The 23468-nt window shown below is 36.7% G+C and overlaps 1 protein-coding gene across 6 annotated transcripts in view; it reads right to left on the minus strand.

Moving 5' to 3' along the window:
- Positions 1–2633: 2633 nt before the first annotated feature.
- Positions 2634–23468, minus strand: part of hnrpkl (heterogeneous nuclear ribonucleoprotein K, like) — a 39006-nt gene continuing 18171 nt past the window's right edge. The window contains exons 6-16 of one of the 6 annotated variants that reach the window (XM_077206380.1): positions 19623–19695; positions 17565–17678; positions 17304–17432; positions 16843–17153; positions 16380–16433; positions 12992–13031; positions 11484–11499; positions 11274–11306; positions 11074–11141; positions 7414–7583; positions 2634–3419 (exon numbers count right to left, since the gene is read on the minus strand). In XM_077206380.1, coding sequence (XP_077062495.1) covers positions 3389–3419; positions 7414–7583; positions 11074–11141; positions 11274–11306; positions 11484–11499; positions 12992–13031; positions 16380–16433; positions 16843–17153; positions 17304–17432; positions 17565–17678; positions 19623–19695 — 1039 coding nt within the window. In that variant the 3' untranslated portion in view covers positions 2634–3388. Of the gene's footprint in view, positions 3420–7413; positions 7584–11073; positions 11158–11273; positions 11307–11483; positions 11500–12991; positions 13035–16379; positions 16434–16842; positions 17154–17303; positions 17433–17564; positions 17679–19622; positions 19696–23468 lie in introns of all 6 variants that reach the window. The other 5 variants (XM_077206379.1, XM_077206383.1, XM_077206381.1 and 2 more) reach the window with 5 other exon arrangements.

The following is a 23468-nucleotide window of genomic DNA, read 5'->3' on the forward strand; positions in this document are numbered from 1 at the left end:
GCCTTTTCAATACAAGTATTCTGATAAACACAACATTCCATAGAATAATATGATTTAAGAACTTGACCTGAAGTAATCTAGTGTCTTATTGGGTCTCATCATGAGTTTTAGAATTTATGGTTCCCAATTATGTAGGACATTTCTAAAGAAATCCCGTATAAATTTCTTTAGTGTTGGGAAATTATTTTCTTGACCTAAATTAATTTCTTGACCTAAATTAGATTTTAAAATTCAAACGATTACTAATAATTACTTTCAACTAATCTTTTATTCGTTATAGTTTAGAAAATGGTAATAAAATATGACAAGAACTCAGAGTTATCAAATCAGTTGATATTTCATTAGTTTTGTCCATCTTTCTGTTACTGTCTCACAAATGAATGAGGTTTAATAGCTGTCAGCTGTTAAATTTAAGTACACAATTAGATAATACCAATTTAGGTCAACCAATTACCAAGCAATGCCTAATTTTGTTCAGTCTGTGGTGTAAAAAGGTTGCATTAGCAATAAAAAAATAAATAAACACTTAAGCAAAACATGGGCAGGTCAAAGTGTCTGAATAATTTTTGGTCCCAAGTTTTAATACATTTTACTGGTAGTCCACTGTATGAAGAATTTTCAGGTATAATATGTCAGTTTACTTTATTTTGAAATCCTCACTTACATAAATGAACTAGTGTCCTGCACCCATTAGTAAAAAAAAATATACAAAAATATATTTGGTTTGACTGTATTATTCTGATTGTTCCAATCCAATCTGACTTCTGCCCTATAATACTGCCTGAATCATAATCATACACTACATGAACTGGCCCCCGACTGAGCCTGGGTTTTTTCCTCCATTCTGTCACCTGATGGAGTTTTGGTTCCTTGCCACTGTCGCCTTTCTCACCTTTGTTGCCATTGGCTTTTGGCTTGCTTAGTTGGGGACATTAAATTTAACATTTAATTTCATATTCAAAAATAATATTGATCTGCCTGCATTGACACCTTTGTATGAGAACTGAACTGGACAATGACATCATGGTTTTTCCCAGAGCGATATAAATGAACTAAATTAATGGCTTTTTTACAAAAAAATGAAAAACCACTGAACTTACTTAAGGTGGACTGTGAGGCTATTTTCTTCTTGAATCAAACTTTTTTTTCATTATTTTCCTGTTATCACTGTAAAGGTGCTTTGAAACAATATGTATTGTAAAAAGTGCTATATAGAAATAAATGTGACTTGATGTTACTATTTATATATATATATATATATATATATATATATAATTTTATTTCATTTCATTTAATGTTTAATTTATTTAAAGAATAAAGAATATAGTTTTTATAGATTGCTAGGTAGATTACTTACAAATTGTAGTCAGTTATTGATTGCAAATTGCATGACAAAAATTGTAGTTAATAATGTAATCCAGATTACGTATTTTAGGTAATGTATTAATTCGGACTACTTTTTGAATACTTTTGACCTAACTCGTTTATCATATTCATTTGAACAGGATAATATTGTACCATATTGTTATAAAGATACAGAGAGAAAATATATTCCATTATCAACAACATGAAGTGCATTAAATATTACATTTCATCATGGTTTCCCAGACTGGGGTTTGTGAGTTTAACTAAAAGCTATATTAAATCATACAAAATAAAATAGATATTTTTGTTTAAATAAAAACAAACAAAATAAAACATTTAATTAAAAAAAGCCTATTTGTTTACCAGCATGTCATGTGACCATTAATATCAGAGAACCATGAACTTCATTTTATTATTAACTACTGACCTAAATTATTAACTTCAAATCTAAGGGCTTACTTCAAGTAAATATATTTGGGCAAAGAGGTTCAGCAGACAAAAAAGCTGGAGAATCCCTGCATTGCATGTAAATATGAAATGACATGAATTGGTACATTTTAATGTGTTTGAAAGACAAGCCTTCCAGAGACAGTAATACAAGGTTAAATGGCTCACTAATTCATCATTCAAATAATGTGCGTTTGTCGGGAGCTGATTAGATATGCAATTTTGGCAAACACTTCTTAAAAAGTGAAATGATGTCTGTAAATCCAGTGATGAAGTGCTGTGTGGGTCTGTTTTCTGTATAGGCTCATGAATAGTGGCTGGTCTGTGCATGTGTGCAATTCAACAAACCTGAAATACCTTCTGAATGTATAAGCAGTAGACTTATATAAAGGGAAATGTAAAATATAACAAAGAATCAGAATCAATGAATTATGAATAATTTACTGCCATTGTGAAAGTAATCATTTAATCAATAGAAATGTAACTGTAGTGTGATTAGGAGTAGCCCATTTTAAAATGTAATATATAATCTAATTACAAGTACTTTGAATCCGATTATTATTATCATTAAAATAACCCTTGTTACTAGATTCCTTTATGCACTGCACATTTAAATTGCATCTGTCCCTTTGAATGGAAATTCATAGGAAAAGCACTACAATCAAGACACAAACACACACCCAACAAGTCATTTTTTAGTAAAAGGTGGCACAGATTTAAATTTTTTATTTTTTTTTAGATTTGCAGCACATTCTACAAAGACACCAGAGGGGACAATGAGAACGAAAGGGATATGAGATCATGGAAGAGACCTGCCACAATTGTTTTACAGAGAAGCTTTTATTCCCCCCCCTCCCCCAAACCGTGGAGAGAAAGAAGTCTAGAAAGATCCATCTAAAATGGTAAAAATGCTTACAAACAGACGTACAAAAGCGCCAGCAAGATTTAACGGATCCCAATGTCAATGGAGTAGAAACGGTCAATCCATCTCTTGAAGTTTTTCGAATCTGAAAATCGGGTTGAGAAAACTACCACAAAAAAAAACAAAAAAAAACAACAACTCAGGAATGAATCCTTTTCCCATCCTGAATACCTTCATTTTTCAAATCAAAATAGATGTTCATCCTTTAAATAAAACGGTACTGATATTAAAACTTTAAAGAACTGAACTTAATATTTACACTTCCCCCAAAAAGTCTCATTAAGAAAACAAGATAATGGGACAATAAATTCATTGGCAAAAAAAAAAAAAAAAGTAATATAAAAAAAACCCATAAGATTACATTCTGCATGTTGCACAGACTAAGCATGCAGCTCCGGTAAGGCCAACAGTGGACATCACAGATGGGCTCCCTCTACTTACAAAACAGTACAATCAATAATGGAAAAATCACGTGCAGAAAGAAATGAGAGGATCCACTTGCTTTTGAGAAAACTTTTCCCTCAAATATGTTGTTTAAAAAATATTGTTAGGAGAACTGGCAGGGAGCACATCTACCCAAGAAGCAGAGGAATGTAGTTTCTGAAAACAAGTTGAAGTGAATGGGTACGGCAGTTTGGCTTCGATCTCCACCCTCTAGAAGAACCGACCAGAGTACTGCTTCACGCTGAAAGAGGAAAACACACAGATGAAAACAGAGACAAAACCTCATAGTGCTGGGACAGTTCAGCCAGCGGCCAAGTGATTTATAATCGGAAAATGCTGTTTCAATAAACAATACAAAAACTGTATTATATAAAAAGTAAATACAGTGAGTACATCAACACGTTAAATAATATTTCCTGCACAGTGTATTATAAACCAGATGATTTACTTATGAGAGCATTTTAAGGTTGTTTCCTGACTCGATTAGCATCTTTAAGGTTTACTCATAGTAGCAAGCAACAGGTATTTAAATCAACATGAAACATTTTCATACTTTTCTTATTTCAGAGTGAAACAGGATATTTTATATATATATTTGACTTCTTTAACTCAAATTAGGTAGGGATTGACTAGTTTTTGTTTTGATATTTTAGTGGCCTTTAAATAAATTTGATTTGACTGCCATTTAGCTGTTTTACCTAGCCTGGTTAAAACCAGACCCTTCTCAGTCGTAACTGAGTTAGGGTCTGGGGAAGGTTCATTCACAGCTCATTTCCAAATGGGCGTCCCCAACGGACGTCGCTCAAATGCCTCTGTAAGCAATTGGATAGACTTTAAAACCAATCAGATCGATCGTCATCTTGTAAAGCCCGCCTCAACGTTTGTGATTGGTGCCTCGATTTGGAATGATTTGGAATGATTGGAAATGAGCTTGAATGGGCTCTTCGCCAGACTAACTTGCAGAGCAAATCTAAATTTGCCGGAAGTTTGTCTGGGTTTTCCCCGGCTATGTTTTACCTAGGGCCGTGACGATAACCGCATTACCGCAATAATGAGATTCCTACCGAGGTGTTGAGGTCATCACCGCACTTTTTCTCTCCGAGGCCTTTGCGAGAGAAGCGAAGTACCAAAGTGACAGCAATCGGTGGAAAGCACTTACTAACAGCGTGACTCGCTATGTGGTTGAAGAAATGGTGCCATTCCATACTGTTGAGATGCCAGCGTTCAAAGCCATGCTACAGGCTTTTGATAAACAATATGTACTTCCTGACCGAAAGCACTTTTCTCAAACAGCGTTCCCTGAAAAGTATCTGTCAGTGAAGGACGGCATAATACGGGATTTGAAAGACGATCATTTCTCAGTGACAACTGATAAGTGGTCAAGCGTAAACATATGTCGCTAAATCGTACATTTACGAGTCGCCCAATTGCGAGCAAAGAAGTCAAGACGGTACAGACAGAAGTCGGTTATAATTTTACATAATCTTACCTTAGCATTCAAATGAACGAATATTTTCATAACATGGACCGACTGGAATAAAGAAAGATCAGCGTGATTGAGATTCAAAATGGAAAGCAAGCGCTGTTTTGTTTAGGGTACGTATATCTGCAGTCCTAATTTCGGTTTCCATTTTTGAATGATGAAAACAGACTATTGATACCTGCCGATATAGACATACTGTATTTACTTGCACACAGGCGCAGAACACACATGCTAGTTGACAGTCGCCTTTCGTCCTTACAGTGGGACGAAACTGTGCAGCTTTTTGGCCGAGACGCAGCCGACGAGGAGTCAAACACAAGTCAGCTTTCGTTGCCGCTAGTTCTTTTTTTCACGTCGACTTGGTGTGTCCCTGGCTTAAAAATCAACTGGTCAAACTGGCTCTTTTAGCCAACTAGTGTTGACGAGATATTGTATACAATTTGCGGGCATCAGGGAACTGCTATCAATATGCGGGGTATTGAAATCACTTTGATCAATAGGTCAATGACGCTCAGGATATATTGTGCACCAAAACCTCCGCAATCGTCCTGTCAGTCATCTCTCCTCATTCTCTTCAAGTCATAAGTAAAATCTTGACTCTGCTGCTCTTTATGGAGCAGAGCAGACACTTTTAGTTTATAATTGTAGTTTAATTGTATAACTGCTGTGAATTCGAAATTGGTATTGAGAATTTTGAAAATTCAATGGCATCTAAAATTTTGGTTTTGTAGCAACCTTATTTCCAGCAAAAATAACTACAGTATATTGTGATATATCTCAGTGAGAAGAAATATCTTCAATTATATCGTGATGATAAGATCAGATCAATTAAGAAGAGTAAAAGAACCCTCTTTTACTCTTCTTAATTGATGTGGTTTTATATATCAATTTTGATTTCATGCTGACTTTATATTTAACAAAATGACTTATTACCCATGCAATACGAGTGAATAATAAAAGAGTTTCAATTTGCATGAGAACATCATTGCATGTTACATACAGGAGCCAGTTTTGCATTAAAAAGTAGTTACAGTAAAAAGCTAGCATGTTACAGTAGAAAGACCGGTTTACGTCCATGCTGAATCACCAAACCGCATAAAGACTTCAAAACAGCTTGATTTCAGACAGAGTATAAACCAGCAAAGACATGGTCAGATGAGAGTACAGATGTTAGTCAGAGCAGGTTAAACTGGCAGGCCTCTTCAGTTAGGGTGCGTGAAATGTGTTTGAGGGTAGGGGCAGATGATGCTGGGCCTGTGCTGTAGGGCAGACTGTGATTTGTTGTCACTTCATCTAACTAACAACAACAAAATCACAAGTCTTCCACACAGAAGCAAGCCAGCGTTTACTCCACTCTCCTGGGTCCCACTCATTTGCCCCACTGTAAATAATGTTTGGATTCTATCCCAAATGGAACTAATAAAACAAACCCTTTTGTACACATTTCACAAAAGGAAAAAAATGTGAAAGGTCAGGCAAAGAGAAGTGCATGAAACAGCAGTCAAATGTATATGAAGAAAGTGTGTAGAACTATTGAAAATACAATTTAGTTCCACATACAAAAGCAAAAAGAGACAGGCAATTTGGATTAGCATTTTAGCACCTCTATAGGGACTTTCACACCAGAGGTCACATACACATAGGTTACAGGATCAGGGCAGTCCCCAGAGAACTAAATAGCCCCCTAGGGCCATTTTCCTGGATGCAATTGCACTGCCAGTAGGAACTCCGAAGTGACGTAAGCCGTCACAACGTCCTGCCACTCTGGTTGTTATGCAGGTATTTTGATGGCTCGGCAGACTTTGAGAAAGCCAGAACCTGAGCACACAGTCCTCTGATTCTCCGTCTTCATTAGTTTACGATCTGTTCAACAGTCCTATCGAATACGTTATTAGATAGAACAAAGTTAAACAAAGAAAGTAAACGGTATTATAGTATTATAGCGTTTTCCGTGTGGTTAATGCCCAATGTCGCTAAGTGAGCTGAAATACATTATCACGTTTTGCTTGGTCCCTTCAAAGTCGCATTGGATTTTCTCAGCATAAAGGTTGAGAAGTGCCCAGACTTCGGCGTCAGTCCACCTATCGCTGCTTTCCATGTTCATGGAGTTAGTTTGTGAAATAAGTATACGTAAACTGTTTACACAGCTTTTTTTAAAAAGCGTTTCGTATGGCATTCGGCCAATCAACGTACAGTTACTTCATCGGTAGTTGTGATTCTGTTGGGTTAGACTCTACTCTGATGTAGTAGCTACTTTAGTCCCCCCAAAAGCCGCTCCTATAACTAAAATAGTTCCCAGTTCCTGCGGTGCGAACATGCCAAAAAGCGGGTACCTCCACCAATAGATATAGGAACTATGAAAATGTTCCTCCAGTGCGAAAGCCCCCCATTTTCACCCTAACAAAATACAAGACTTAGTATACTTAAGGAAACAAGGATTTGTGTAACTGTGTTCAGACCAGGTATGTCAATACAAAGCAGATGAAAATAAATTTTCTTCTGTCCAGAAAAAAAGCAGATCTATAAGGATCATTATATGAAATCATTAAAGAAGTGAAATTGTTAAGTGGAATCAGAACCCACACTGAAATCTAATTGGTGCAAAATCCAATTCTGATTGGCTATGATTCAGCACAGCATTTTTCTGAGCACAGAAAAGTTGCTGGAAACCCGTCGCACCTAGTCAGGACACATGATGGTTAGGTGTCATGATGGGGTTGTGGTAAAGTGATTGAATAGGTGATAGACTTGCCTGTTCTGTAGTAGATACTGGGCATTCTGAATCTGGTCCTGTGTGCCAGTGATGGTAATAATCCGGTCCTCTGAGCCCTCCAGAGGCTCATCTATTTTGATAGATGCGCCCGACTCATGACGAATCTGCTTGATCCTCTGTCCGCCTTTCCCAATGATGGAGCCGGCCAGCTAGAACAAGAGTTGGGCAAAGCTTAAGTAAATACGATTCAGGGTTATTATGGTATGCTAAAACAATTGATTTGAAGTATTTGAGTTAAATTAAATTAAAATCTGCCAACAACTGAAACAACAAAAATAAATAGTTATTTTTCAAAGGCAGTATTTTGGGTGTGAATTAGGGCTGGGTATAGACCTTTATCACCGTCCCCATGTCATCACATCCGGCTCCAAATAGTAGCAGAATCGAATTTCTACCTGCATTGTTAATGGGTGATAACCAATTTTGCCAAGAAAATAAAACTTAGTTGAATTTGATAATAAATGTAATATGTAGTTTTATGTGATACCCCAGCATGTATGGGTCTCTTTCATTTTAATGTGCACCATTATCAGAGCGATCAAATTGCCAGATTCGTCACGGTCATGAGATGAATGAGGACCTGCACGCTGCTAAAGTTAATAACAGAGGAATAGTTATAATTAGAGATGCACCGATTACAATTTTCTAGGCCGATTTCCGATTTTTCATTGAGTTTGAGCTGCCGATACCGATTTTAGCCGATTCCGATTTCATTTTTTCGAACCACTTTACAGCACACACATATATTTATTTTCTATCTTTTCTTTAATGGAACATTTTACATTTGGCATATGACTATATACTCATGATGTGGGAAATTCACACACATCTAAAGTGCAGTGTTATTGAAGAACTGTTTCCTTCTTTTCACATCCAATATCCAACTAAAAAAATGTGATCTATTCAGCACACTAAACATCTGTGAGAAAACAGGTAATGGCAATAAAATAATATATAGCCTTGCAGTATAAAGATATTTCTCAAAACACACACACAGGCCTATTGCAATCACTTGTACATCAATAGCAAGTTTTTCTTCGCAAACAGAAGCATTTCTACATTGTCACCAGATAGTCTGTTTCTTCTCTCTCTGCCACATGTCCAGCCAGACTAAACAAGCGCTCACTGTCAACGCTTGTACATGGTGCAGAGAGGTAAGCTTGAGATAATAAAAAGTTTAAATGTGTACATTTTCTGTAAATATTTTTGAGTCTTCCATTTTCTTTTCTGACATAGCCTACTCCAGTTCTTGTTAAAACACACCATACATGCAAATTCTGTGCATTTTGGGCACTTTTTGTGTGAAATCACATTTATTTTGTCCATCAAAAGTGTGCTTTCACTTTAATTGAGCGTGAGCAGCGCAGCAAAAATAGACTCGGTGCTAAAACTCCCACTTCACCGTTGATCACGTGCTGCTCCTGCTCCTGTGAATGCACTAATTGATTAACATGCACGCCGAAAGAAGAAATAAAAAACGCGCTGCTCACGCTTGCGGTGTGAAACGGCCTTAATTCACAAGGTTTCCTACATGTGCGTTCCTTGTGCACGTGTGATGCTGATGTTGCGCGATGATAATCATGCAGCGCCCGAATGCATTTGACCGGCATAAAATCAGAATATGTCAGACTGACCGGCCGGTCATGGCCGATCACGTGAAAATCGGCCAATTCCGATCACCAGCCGATCAATCGGGGCATCTCTGGTTGTAATGCACTGTTTTAATTTGAGTTTTTTTTATTGTTGCAACATGTTCATTATAATTAATCTCCCATTTTGTCTACAATATACTGCCATCTGATTATTGCACTCAAACTTTGATGATGTTTCATTTAAGAGTTTTTTCAATAATCAACTGGGCTGGAAATATTCCTTTATTTGAACAACTTTTCAACTGTACAAATTAGGGCTGTCACTTTACGTTCGAAAATCGATTGCAAAATCGATCTGACCAAACAACAAAAGTTTCTAAAACGAAAATAGGGAATCAATTTTAACCAAATATGTACACTATTAATTTTAAACGAATAAAAAAAAAAAAAGCAGAAAAAGAAAATAAAGAATTCCTAAAGTGGAGTAGGTGTTGCGAAAGCCAAAAAGAAAATTCCCTCCAATTTTACACGGCTGCTGCTGGTGTTTTGCCAAAAAAAAACAAAAAAAAAACAAAGGAGGACAACGGCGATCAACCGATGCGACGAGAGACGAGTGATAACCCCTAATAACTTGAGGAGTTCGATATGGAAGCACTTCGGGTTTTGGACTGTAGATCAAACGATGAAGGACAAAGTGGTATGCAAACTGTGCGATCGTAAGTTCCCATATCACAGCAGCACTACAACTAGGGGGCATGTTTATCCTACACAAACTTCACGTTCAATGTAGGCTAGTCCTTCAGTGAATTTTAAGTTTTATTTACAACTACTTTTCATGGGTTACAATCGCCTACGTAGGCAAAATTTGTTTGACATTTCTAATTGTAAACAGCCATGTTGAAGCCAGCAGAAATGTTTTTCATTGATGATATGGTAGTCCACTCTGCTTATTGTTTTTTGAGAATGTTAAACTCCTGTTTGTCATTGTGCACAAAACTTCACGCCAATAAATCATCAGAAATATTGCTGACTTGTAAGCGCCTCTTTACATTCGTCCTAATGCCTGTTAGTTGTCCGTGGATTGCCTATATTTGGCATTGAAAATGGAAACGTCTTTAGACACGGAAAATCGATTTTACAATCGATTCAATGAACATTTGTCTCAAAAATTGAACAGGATTTTTTCACAAAAGTGACAGCCGTAGTACAAATTTAATACTACTTGATTGTATCAGAAAGTAACGAAAAAGCATTAAACATGCTTTTCTGCCTTTTTTGTAATTAATGGTTATATGCGATTATGTACTGCACATATACATACAGTAGGCTTGTGCGCTCCCCTTTAAATCATGAAATGTGTGTTGGAATAACACGACGCCTTTTTTTCTGTTATTATACCTGATTAATTAAATTGGTGTTTTTTGATAAGTAGCTATGATGAACTGAACATGTTGTGAATTGGACTGCATTGGCTGAGTTGTGTGTTTGTTTTGCATGCAGCCAACAAGGAGAAATCAGTAGAAAGAAGTTTCTTGCCATTTCAAAGTATACCGTCTTCTTTGCATTCTGGGCTTAGGTAAATTTTGTTTCTTCTGCAATAGCACTGAAGATTCAGTAGTGGGAGAACGCTGACAAAGAAACTTCTAATTGAACAAAATTAATAATAAAACCAAACTATGCTGTTGTGTGTTAGTTCAGCAGTATGCATTAACATCTGCATATTTTAACACAAAAATAACAGAAAACAGACAGAGTAAAAAAGTTTTATATATATATATAAATGTATAAATAAATAAGATTAAATATATAATATAACAATATATAATAAACTGTATATAAATAATACTAACATTTCCCACCCGCTTGTTTTTTTCTCTTCTATTTCCACACATTTAGGTGCACAACCAAATAAAAGGCAAAAAGCCGCAAAAACAAAAATCTATCAAATTTAACATCGAAGAAATTTCCTTTTAAAATAGTATGAAAGCACAAACTACAATAACCTTATATATAATATGGTTAATAAATATGCACATTTTACACTCACATCTTTAGGGATGGTCACTTGTGTCGTAATAACAGGCCCACCAATGTCGCTGTAAGAACCTCGACCACCTGATGACACAAAAATCTTACTGTGATTCAGACATTTTAAAGTTATATGTCCGCCTCTCATTCACACTCTTATGCAAGCATAATTAAAATATATAATTCATATTCCATTATCACAGTATCTGACACACTCACCAGATTGGAAGGGCTCCCAAGAAGAATTATTGTCTTCAGGTGAAACAAGAAAAGAAAAGAAGATGGAAAAGGTGATCAAGATATCAGAGCTATGACAGTGAAGGATAAAGAGAGAAAAGCAGGAAACACTATGCTATCAAGAGGAGTGCAGTGCTCCGTTTGACTGGAGGTAACCTTGAGCTAGTGTGTGTGTAGCTGAAAAACACTCACCATATCCACCTCCACTCTGTGTACAACGACGAAAAAAAAAACAAAAAAAACATGGAGTCAATTCAAAGAGCACAAGCATACACTCAAAGCACATTCTACATGGATAACTCATTTTTCAAGCTCCCAATCCGACACATACATTTAAAATTAAAGCAATAAACCACTCGAGGCCATGCAATACAGTGATTTTACCCCGCTTAAAGGTTTTTAGGACACTGCTTCACACACCTAACACTCCTTACCACTGCTTGTAAGGCTTGGGTTCAAGGGACCTTATTCAGAGCAGTGCCATGACAGGTATGATAGTGAGGCTGTGAGGGATAGGCTTGCTGTTTTTCCAATGGCATTCGCTGTAAAAAGCTGTATAAAGCTCCTAGAATACTTAATTTTCCACAGCTTATATTGTCGGAATTTTTTTGTCAACTGAAATTTCTTGGAAAGATATTTTTCCAGAGTTTCATGAGCAGAATAATCCAAAAACACATTAAATAACAATACAGCCCATTGAAGAAATGCATATGTCTGTTCCTCACAGCCTCGCTTTCATTCCCATTAAAAATCAAAGATGGCGCTGCTGTGAATAATGTCTATTGCTTTAAAAAAAAACTGTGGTAACAGCAATATGACAGATATTAATGATCAATAAATAATTTAAACTGATTTATATTGCATTGCAACATTTTCATGACAATTAAGCATATTTAACCTAATTTTCATAACTGTAATCTCATTCAAAAAATTTCACAATATTTTATTCATTGCATTACAATTTCTGTATTACAATAGTGAGCCCACTGAACAATGAAAATGGAAGGAATAAGTATTATGGTATCAGGATGCCAGAATGCCAAAATCCTTAATAGTTCTAAAACGGTCTTCTTGTTTGATTGCAACATAGAACAACTATTCTATAGAATTTATTACATCGTTGATATTAAACGATTGATGTATCACTGATAAATTGATATTATAGAAACAAGACCTGGATGCGTTTTTTTGCAAATGCTCCAGCTGAGTATATTGGCTAATTACAGCAGCTTCTTTCGAATGTTATGTACCACATCCAATTAGAGTATAAACTATCAGTTTGTACAGCAGAATTCAGCATGATGTGCTTGATCCCTTTATATGACCAACGACAGGCTTGCCATCTTCCAGAGCACTCAACTCACTCAGAGCAGCGTCGCACAAAGTTCATTGGCGAGTGTGATGGCTTTCACCTACGTATTTAACTGCTCCTTGGTAACCAAGGCAACAAGTGATTCAAAAATCTGTTGCCAAGCAACAGCAGGCCAAACCAGTGCACTAGGAATAAGAGCTTCACTATGCATCTATTACACTGTCACTTCAGAGAGAAAGAATAAGTCATTACACTTTTTTTCTGAAAGTGCCCATTAATGACATGAAACAGCCTTTCCTTCACAATGATAGATGACAATCAAGTGATGAGTCTCAATATAAATGTTGCAAAAACACAAATACACATGCAGATGTTCATTAATCCTCACCATGCTCTCGTAGCGGTCTCCAGGTCGCCCCCTTCGGTCACTGCTTACAGGAAAAGAGACATGCTTAATTTGATATGCTTGTAGTGGGCATGCATCTGAAAGCTCTGAAATAACCCATATATATATATATATATATTTATATATACACACACACATATATATATTTGTGCTGTCAACATTAACAGATTAACGTATATGATTATTATTTTTTTCAGTTTAACGCGTTAAAAATATTTAACGCAATAAACGCAGCATCCATAGGCTAGCTTTACATTATATGATCCCACTCTTATACATGCAAATGCTTTTAAACCATTTAAATCGCAACAAGACAAAAGAGAACACGCTGCCTGTGAATTTCCTGTCTGTCACACATGACGCACAGAAAAACTCACGCCAGTTTCGTGCGCACCAGAATAGAGTTCTCTTTCGTTTCGCGCTTAAACTAATAATATACACAATTATGTCAAACTGTCAGTTTTGTCGAATATCCTCTTAAAAGCTAGCCTAGAAATCTAGACGCACCCTAGCGGCAGCAAAAATTATTTTGCAGCAAAGTGTGGTCTAGCAACTCTCCGTTGGCATTCGAGCTGGAAAAACCAAACTTTGGTCAGGCCAATCACATCGTGTATAGAGTTGGTGGGTTCCCAGGCCTAACATCTTGATGTAGGTCTGGCTTGCCAGGCTACTTAAGAGCAGTCTTAAATGAACGTAAAGAGTTGTGAGTGAGATCCGCGTCATGAGCAGAACTGGCTGGTCTTAAAGTGGCAGCAACCACTAATGCTGCCTGTCATTAATGTTAATCAAAGAACAAAGATAACAGAGAAAATACTCACTGCTCTGGACTAAAGAACTTTTGTAGCTTTAATAAGGATTAAACTATATTTAATTTATAATTTATGCAGTGCAGACTGTTTGATAACTTTATTCAATTGCTGTATATTTCACAGGGGACAGGTAAATATGACATTTATTATGGGTTTATGTGAGGATTGTTTTAAGTTCAGTTAAATTAAAAGTTGTTATATTTTTAGAATAATAAATGTAAAAAAATTTATAGGTTTCAATTACACTAATGTTGAATGACTATAATCATATTTAAAATTGAAAATATACATTTCATTGAGACATCATCTAGCTATATTAATATCAGTGATACTGGCCTATATTCATAAAAAGACATTAAAGAAGTATTACTTATATTGGCTACTGTCTATGTAGTTTCTACATAAATTTGGAGATTAACATTGAAATTACATTATAAAATAAGAATTTATTTTAATAAAATTTTGTACATTAATAATATGAATATTTATAAATTAAATATTATATATTTAATTAAAATAATATCTATTTAAATTATTTTTAACGCAATTTTTCTGGTTAAAATTGCTATTTAAAAAGTGACTAATCGTCCCGTATTTGACACATAAAAGTCTTGTTCCGTATTGAACTGACAGTCAGACAGACTATGAACGAAGACATTTGTAGGCTATGATAAGAAAAAAAACCCTGACGGTGCGGTAGATACTAATTTCTCCCCCTGTTTTTCTATGATCAGCCGCGTAGCGTTTTTAACATCTTGGAACATCATCAGAGAATGCCCTTTTAATTGGTCGTTAGTCATTGTGAGTCGTGTATCGCAGCAACGATGACGACAAGTGACAACAGCGGGAAATGTAAAAATGACTACCCCCGAGCAGCCGGCGAAAAGAAAGTTAACTATAATGGAAGTATAATTATATAAAGATATTTGCACTACACTTTAAAATGTTGTCAAATTAAATTAAAAATATTATTTTTTGCACTGGAAAGAACATTCTAGAAGTCTAATTCTATTGAATAAATTTGCACAAGGCTACAGAAAACTGTTGTGTTTATTTTTCTTCAAATGCAGTCTAAGCCGATGAGTTTTGAATGTTATATGTTGTATTTGTTTAAGTAAAAAATAAAACCCATTATAAACTAAACAAACCAATGGTTCGTTGTTGGCAAAATGATCATGATAGACTTTATGTATCTATGTGGTTCAGTCTTGTATATTGATTAGGCCTACTTTGCTATTCCATAAATATAAAGGCCTAATAAGTTGTATTATAATATGCTATAATGTATGATAGCATACAATATTTCACCAGAAGTCATAATTTCAAGGGTTATTTTTCAAAATTTTCTTCCGTGGGGGCATGTCACCGCCACAACATCCCCCCCGGCCCGCCGTTCCTTATTTCCATTTCAGAAAGTTGGCAACCCTAGGCGGCCTATAATTATAAATCATTAGCCAGGAACACTTCAGTAAACTACACTGGAGAAAAACATATGGATTATCACGTTTACTTCAAATTTCTTTAGCAAGAAGTATTATTTTTCATATTTTCACCCAAAATTGGCTGATAGGAGCATAATAAATATATGTTTGTTTCATTCATACTGGAAGCTGGAGGACGCCCTCGAGCAGACAGTCCAAAATATGCCTCAAAGAAGTAAAACTTATAACTTTCCAGAGAATCCCTAATATGGACAAAGGCATCCAGCCATCACTGTAACTGAATAAAAAGAAGATAGAAAAGCTTTGACTTATTAAACAAAGATAATAAACAAGACTACAACAGTTTATGTTTTTTCTGTATTCTTCAAGCCATCTCATGTATTTTCATAAGAAAAAATTATATTTATAAATGCAATCAATGCTAATCGACATAAATAAGATTATAGAAAAACAAAAACAAAAAAAAACTGCAAAATAATATAAGTGTGTGATAATATGTGATAGGAAGCCACTTCAGATCCTAAATGGAAGTTATTTAAAACATTTGACTGACATTATGAAGTGAGTTTGGACTTTAAAACATGTAATATTTGGCATGTTTTGATGTTCAAATCCACATCACAAGTGATTCAAACTCACAGTGCTTGCAGAGACGGAGCAGCATTTACTGAACAAGCCGCTCTGATCACACTGCCACTACTTCGCTATGAAACACACTGCGTATATTCATTTAAAAAAATTTTTTTTATAAAAAACCCTGCAGCCTTTGCCATTTCATATTTACACCAAGCCAAATCGCGATTTTTGTTTTATTTCGATTAATCGTGCAGCCCTATACAAAACAAATATTTAAATTGAAAAGGCCATCATTTGATTACAAATTTTAAATTGAACCAAGCAGTATAATTTTAACATATTGCTGAGAGTGAATATTCACTAGGACCGAGACTTGAAATGGAAAAAGCATGTCAATTATTTTTTTCTTTTCACCCAAAATAATTTATCAGCTTTTAGGTCAAACATAAACCCATCTTGAGTCCTTAATTGTGCTTTCTCCTTTTATGTTGATTTGCAAACATATAGTGTACCAGTAAATTTTCTGCTTTTGTTGTTACTTACCTTGGTCTGTCGTCCATATTGCTGTGATAGCTCTGGTGGGAAAATCTATCACCTCTGGAAACAAAAATGGTGTAATCAGTTATTCTGGTATGATTCATAATATAGGACGGACTGTCCAGAGAACTCACAGAAACTGCATTGATTCCCTCATTTATATCATTCAACAATATCAATGGTAATCAATTAAAACAAAAACAACCGTGGAAAAGATAATAAAAATGCACCTAATTGCAACATTTATAAAAAAAGAAATTAATGAATATAAAGAAATACACCAAGGCTTCCTGGATTTAAATGTGCACAAAAACAATAACAACAACCATACAAACAAGACATAATAATAATAAATATGAAAATTATAGTTCCTATTATTATCATTAGAATTATGCCCCTTTTGCCAAAATAAAATCATGTAGGTTGCAGAAAACACTGCAATGCACAATAAGCAACATTCTCTACATACCCTCCTCTAGGTGGTGGTGGTGGGGGCAGAGGCAGATTTCGGGCCCTACTGCCCCCCCGTCCTCCTCTCCCTGGTGGGGGTGGAGGTGGTCCACGGCGTGGGCTCATATCATCATAATCTCGTCTGGAAGGGGGCATGGGACGGCCACCACGGCCAGGAGGCATGCGATCGAACCCTCCCCGGCCGCGCATCGGGAACCCACCCATAGGCCGTCGCCCTCTCTCTTCATACATCATGGTAAAACCACCATAGTCATAAGTTTCATCATAAAAGTTTGGGTCATAGGGCTGGGCTCGACCTTTTATAGGAGCCTACAGATAACAGGACAAATATAAGCTTTATTTATGAAGCAAAGTGTTTATCTAAAGAAACTGTGGATGTTGCTACAATGTCAAATGAGAAAACTGTATAATTAAATAAAAGGGGGGAAAAAAGTCCTTGCATCTCTGTCATCATCTCACCTCTGAAATCAGCTCTAGAATGACCTTGATGCACTCAACCACACGCTCAGGTTTACCCCCGACTAACACTACACGGTCAGTGGAGTGGGGGCAGCATTCCTGGAAGAGCTTGATTGTAGTCTGGGTATTCTTAAAAACGAATACAATTTCTCAACATCAGAGAAATATATATTTTTGGTTAAGCTGATATAAAAAAAATTTAAGCTTTCTGGTTCCGAACTCTATTATTTTACGACATGGTATTTTTAGCACTGTGCTTACCTCCCTCAGTTCCTTGATCTTGGCACCTTTGACTCCGATAATGCCTCCGGCCAAACTCTGATGAATCAGCAGACGCAGCTCACAGTCAAAGTCAGTCCCGCTATAATGCTGATACTACCAAATATACAGAAAAACAGAATGTTTAAGGACACGTGCAAACCAACATACATATTGTCACATCAACAGCTTCTCTATTATTATTCATTGAAATACTTGATATAATTAATATTTTTAAAACAGTTTATATATTTTTAGCAATGACAAATAATACTGTACAGTATACAAAGTTTACAGTAGGGATGCACTGATACCACTTTTTTTCAGACCAAGTACAAGTACTTAAATTTGGGTACTTGCCGATACCAAGTACAGATAGGAGTAGGGGAGAGCCGGGACGATTGAAACGCCGGACGGTTGAAACATTGAGATTTCCTTGAAAACCACTCACGTCATGTATGTCAAATTTCATCAGCATGTACAGCACGCAATGCCGACCAGACCCGCGAGAACATTTCTTCTTTACGGCATGCCGTTTTAAAGTTAGAGCCAGAAAGCTGTTTTTGAGTGCGGTAAGTGAATTCTTTCATGCGGTACTTATTTTTGACTGACAAGTTGTATTTATTGTTTCATGTGCCATTGTAATGATAATACGGCAGGTGTATTAGTACAGCAACATACCTTTAAGTGTGTAATATGAGAGTTTTTTACTTTAAGGACAAAACAGATTTAACTGGCCGGAGGATCTGTCAGGATGGTTGAAACAGCGACTCCTGCCAGTTAAACCTGGTCATAGGAAAACACTCAATATGACTCAATCACTCAATATGAATCGAGGAATAAATGTAAGAAAATTAATTGTAAAAGGATTTGTCTGTCTTCTTCAAAATAGCCTATTAGAAAGATTACGCAAAATGCGCACAGGCTTATCGCCTATTGTTTATTGGGCGACAGAACAAAAATGTTAATATGAATCTTAAAATTAAAATAAATAACAAAATATGTTTGTAGCAATATGTCCCGCTCGGACGATTGAAACAAAGCACAACTCCCGTTCAATGTCAATTTTTACTTAAATCATTCTATATTTCTACCGAATAACACATGATACTAAGAGAGCACATATGTAAGAGTTGTTGATCACAAAAAATTTTTTTACCTGTAACCTTATCCTAGAAAACGACGTTTATCTGAAAAGTGTTTCAACTGTCCCGGCTACAGGTCTTCTAACAATGTTTTATTTTCATCAGATGTTTTTCACTTTCTGACTGTAGCAAAGTAAATACACAACTTGTATAATCAAATTGCTTGTGTTAAAGGAGCTAATTCTCACCCTTCCTCTTAACAATTTAGCATAGCATAGTTTGCAGTCTGCTCTACTTTTATCATCATTGCTTATCTTAAAATATCTCCAAACGGCGGAGATTACTCCTTTTCCGACTACCTGCTCAACTGACGAGAGCTTAGGCTAATGTCATGTTGCCATAAGGGGCCGTTCACATATCACATTTTTTGCACGTGCAAATTCGTTATTTTGAATGTAGGCGCGCGACAAGCACGCTCATATTAGAAGCGGTGCGGCGCACTTGTTTTTCCAGCAGCGACTATGTTCATGGTTGCATAGCAACGACAGACGCCACGGGAGCACAAGCACTTGTGGAAAGGAGAAAGTGGTGCGGCCACGCTTTTCACGCATTTAGACACGATATGTGAATGGCCCCTTGGTATCGGGTGCGGTTGTATCGGGGTAGTTTTAGAAGTACGAATACATGAGCACAGTATCAAACCGACACCCGACAATACTGGTATCGGTTTATCCCTAGTCTACAGTATAGCTTTCTAATTTGGAATAGAATATTGTATAAAGTCGGACTCAAAATGTAAGTTGTTGTTCACTGAATTTTTTTAATCATATGCGTTTGGAACAATGCATCAACTTTTAGAGTAGACTAGCGTATAGATGACATCAAACCTAATGGATATGGACTAAAACCTTGCAAAACACCAATTTAGATTTCATAGGGTTTTTAATACCTTCGATACTGGGTTTGGTATGCTCACCTCCTCCAGTGTAGGGATGATCTTCAGCAGAATCTCACCAATAGTCTCTATATCTGCACTCACACTCAGGATACTGTAGCAGAACATCAAGTGAAATGAAAGATGAAAGCAAAAAAACAAAAAAAAAACAGATACAAAACTTTAGATCCTGAGCCCTGCAGCATACCACAAAGCAATGAAGTAGGGGGAAATAACACTAAACCAAAATAAAGTAAATTAAAAAGAGGACTGCTGAACACATGTTTTAAGTCTTCCAACACTGGACTGAGATACGGGCAATCGACATGCACTCAGTTCTCGCACATTCAATTAAAACAGGCCTTGAAGAGATGGGCGACAGTGGAAGGGCTGAGACTGAACAGGCACTGCACGGCTACACGAGCCGAGAAAAACAGAGAGAGCAAGACAGACCTGCTTACCACTATGCCACCACCAGATCATTTGGGAGAAGAAAGGAAGAAATTAAAAAAAAAAGTCTCTTGCAATTCACTCTATGGTGCCATCAGCACATCACATTCTCTCAACGACGAGAGAAACCAAACCAAAAACTAACAGAAGCAGCAAAAGAACAAGGCGAAGGGGAAGGGAAGAATGATAGATTTTTGCAGATTAAGAACCTGAACGTATGTGGGCTAAGAGAGGGAAAAAAACAAGGGGAAGGAAATGCAGCACCAGAGAAAAATCAAAGACAACAGTGATGAGTGACAGAGAGGGCTGCGCCACTGCACTAGCTCAGAATCATGGACAGTGATGTTGTGAACAGTGAGGGAGGGGGGCTCAGGGGTTGGGGCAACAAGGACAGAGCGAAAAAGAGATGGGCTTTTGCACAGTTCACCGTCAGTATCATCAGCTATGAAAATAATCATACAAACTAGGGCTGGGCAGTATAATGATGCATAGGACGCGATAACTGGTAGATATTTTGCTATATTATGGCAGCTATATTTGCATGCATTATTGTGACAGACTGTTTTTAGTTACCGCAAAGACCAAGTAATGCAAAAATACTAGCAATGCACTTAAATGAATATTTTCGCAAAACATCGAAAAGGAAATTAAAGTTGCCACAAAGTTTTTTGGCTTTTAGTATGAATATGTTAGCCTTAAGGTTATCTATAAGCTAGTGTACTGCAAAACAATGAAAAAAAATTGCATTTAGAAGATGTTAGCATTCAAAACTTACAGTCTCTTACTTCCGCCAATATGTATCAAAGATTTTTATGACAGCATGATGCACTACAGCTTCTCATCAGATTTTTTGAACAATCAAATGCTCTCTAGAGTCTATAGCGTCCCGCCGCCCACATTATAAATTGACGCTGAAGCTGCAGACAAAATCGGTCAGTTCACACATTTACCATTTTCTTCATGATGAATGACAGATAGTGTACTATATAGAGGATAGGGAACGATTCAGACAGTTCAAATTTGCTTTCCATTGGGGTGAATGAAGTCTGGTTTCACGCCAGTGTGACACGAACCGCCACACCGCGCACAGTCTGCTCCGGTCCAGATACACTATAGCACAAGGCGGATCATATGCGCCAGTCGGTGCAGACTACAAAACGTATCGGACCCATTTGAATTATGCACAGAATGCTATATTTTAAAGCGATATGGTGAAGGTTAGGAGGAGAAACGGTTAGAGATTAGGAAGAAACTTTGGCTTTATCAAGCTCAACGGCTCTGGTCGAACTGTGATATAAACTAAACGCTACAAAAGGGGAGGGGTTGTTCGGGCTTTAAAGTTTTTAATGTTGTTTATATGTCTGTGTGGTGTTTTTAATATGCTTTAAGCCGAACCATGTGCAAGTTCATAAGTATTGCTGAGTATTTTCTTTGTGAAGTTTACCAAAGGCAGTCTCCAAAACGCGGTTTGAAATCCCCGGTGTTCCTTACGTCACAAACTACAACCAATCCCGTCACGAGGGGGGCGGGCTTTAGCATATCATTAACTATTAGATGAAGCAGGGGAGTCACAAGAGAAGCCAGGTTATCCCGGTATACTTTTCTGTTGATATGAAAAATAGGGTACATTTAGCAATATAGAGGGTGGAATATGTATAAGATGTATATTACGATGAACAATATGCCTTTCTACACTGACATTCTAAGTTGTTCAAAGCGTTTCTAAGGACACTGATGTTTAGAAGGCAGACTGAGATGGCGAACATGATTGTGTAACATTAGCTTGTGTAACATGGTTACATGGTTTGTGTAACATTAGCAACACATTAATAGCTGTTTGATAATGATAACAGTCAAGCAAAAGACCAATCATAAGCACACCATTATGTGGCCGACGCTGTAGAAAAAGATATATAAAGGAATAAAATGATTGACTACAGGGGAGTTTAAAGTTTTCATTTAGCTGAGAACTGAAACTGAAAATAAAGTTGCTGTAGTTAAATTTTGGTAATTGGCAATTCTTTATATTATTCAGCATGTCATGTTCTCAGGTGATACATTATACCAGCTGTAGTGAAGTGAAGCTGCTAGAAAAATTTAGTTGCATCTAAGAAGTGCTAATTAAATGTCACTGTTTCAGTCAATCATTTCGACGCTCCAAAACGGACAAAAAAAGAAATTGGGCCGTTTCAACCGAATATTTTTGATTGTCGAAGTTTCAGTGCATTACAATAAAATACAGAGTGGGACAAATGTAGAGGTGGTCGATTCATCGCGATTCAATCTTCCAATAATTTGAATGAATTTCATAAATTGATATTCTAAACGTCTGTTAATAATGTGATGTTGACGGAACAAAGAACGGTGCAGCATAGGACAGTTTAGAGTGCACACAGGCTTGCAACAGGGGACAAATGAAGCTTAGTTGACAACAAAAGGTCCATATCCGTATTTTAACAAATATAAAAAAAAGCCTTAAATAAGGTATAATCACCAGCAATCCGGCACAAGCTTTTTTGTACTTTTTACACACGAGAACTGCGTTCAACATGGACGTGCAAGCGGTTGCTATGGTAATGAACAATAGCTGCTTGTAAAAGCAAATTAACATATCCTGTATCGGAGGCTAAATCACCAAATATTGAGAATACAACAGTGCGTATTATATTTATATAACTCCAAAAGATTGGCCACTGATCGGAACCAGCTGATATTCACAGAGGTGTACAGGTATGACATCACTTTGTAGGCCAAAATGCAGAAACATGTTAGCATTTTAGCACTTCCAGTACCATCGTCCTGAAGTCAATGGGCTTTTTGAATGGGATTTTGGTTAAATGGCTGAAACAAGGTCTGTGGTGAACAAGCTCAAGACACTTCCACGTTTTATTCTACGACAAAATACATCAGTATAACCACACTCGCGGTTTTTTTAAGCTGTTATGTGTCTTGAAAAAGGGAGTTGCTAACAGGTGGCTAAATGGGACAAAAGAGGCTGCCGGGGGTATTAAACGTCATCATGCCAAACAGGTAACCTCAGTCTGCTTTTACAGCCTCATTATGCTCAGTGTGCTCAAACTATTCTAATTCAAACTTTCAGGGGAAATGTTTTTAGATAAAAACTGAAAGAGCTGTCGGAAGCTTAGTGCTGGTGACATTAAAGTCGTGGAACCGTGGTGTAGTTAGTTTATAGTGTACTTTTATCTTTTTGTTTCGGGCAGCTGCATTTAGGCTTCAAAATTCACAAAAGTTGTGTTCATCTGTGAAAATAATCTTGATGGACAAAACTTGTAAGTATCATAAACTTTTGTTGATCACAGACCTTGTTTTTCACGATAACCCAAAAGCCTATGGAAAATCCTAATGGGTTTTTTGTTGAGGGAACCAGTGTGATGCTAACTGTCGGTTGGCCTACAAAGTGACGTCATACCTGCACCA

The sequence above is a fragment of the Siphateles boraxobius genome, unplaced genomic scaffold, assembly GCF_051911475.1.
Source record: "Siphateles boraxobius isolate OS27281-9 unplaced genomic scaffold, OSU_SipBor_1 56, whole genome shotgun sequence".
Lineage (NCBI taxonomy): Eukaryota > Metazoa > Chordata > Actinopteri > Cypriniformes > Leuciscidae > Siphateles > Siphateles boraxobius.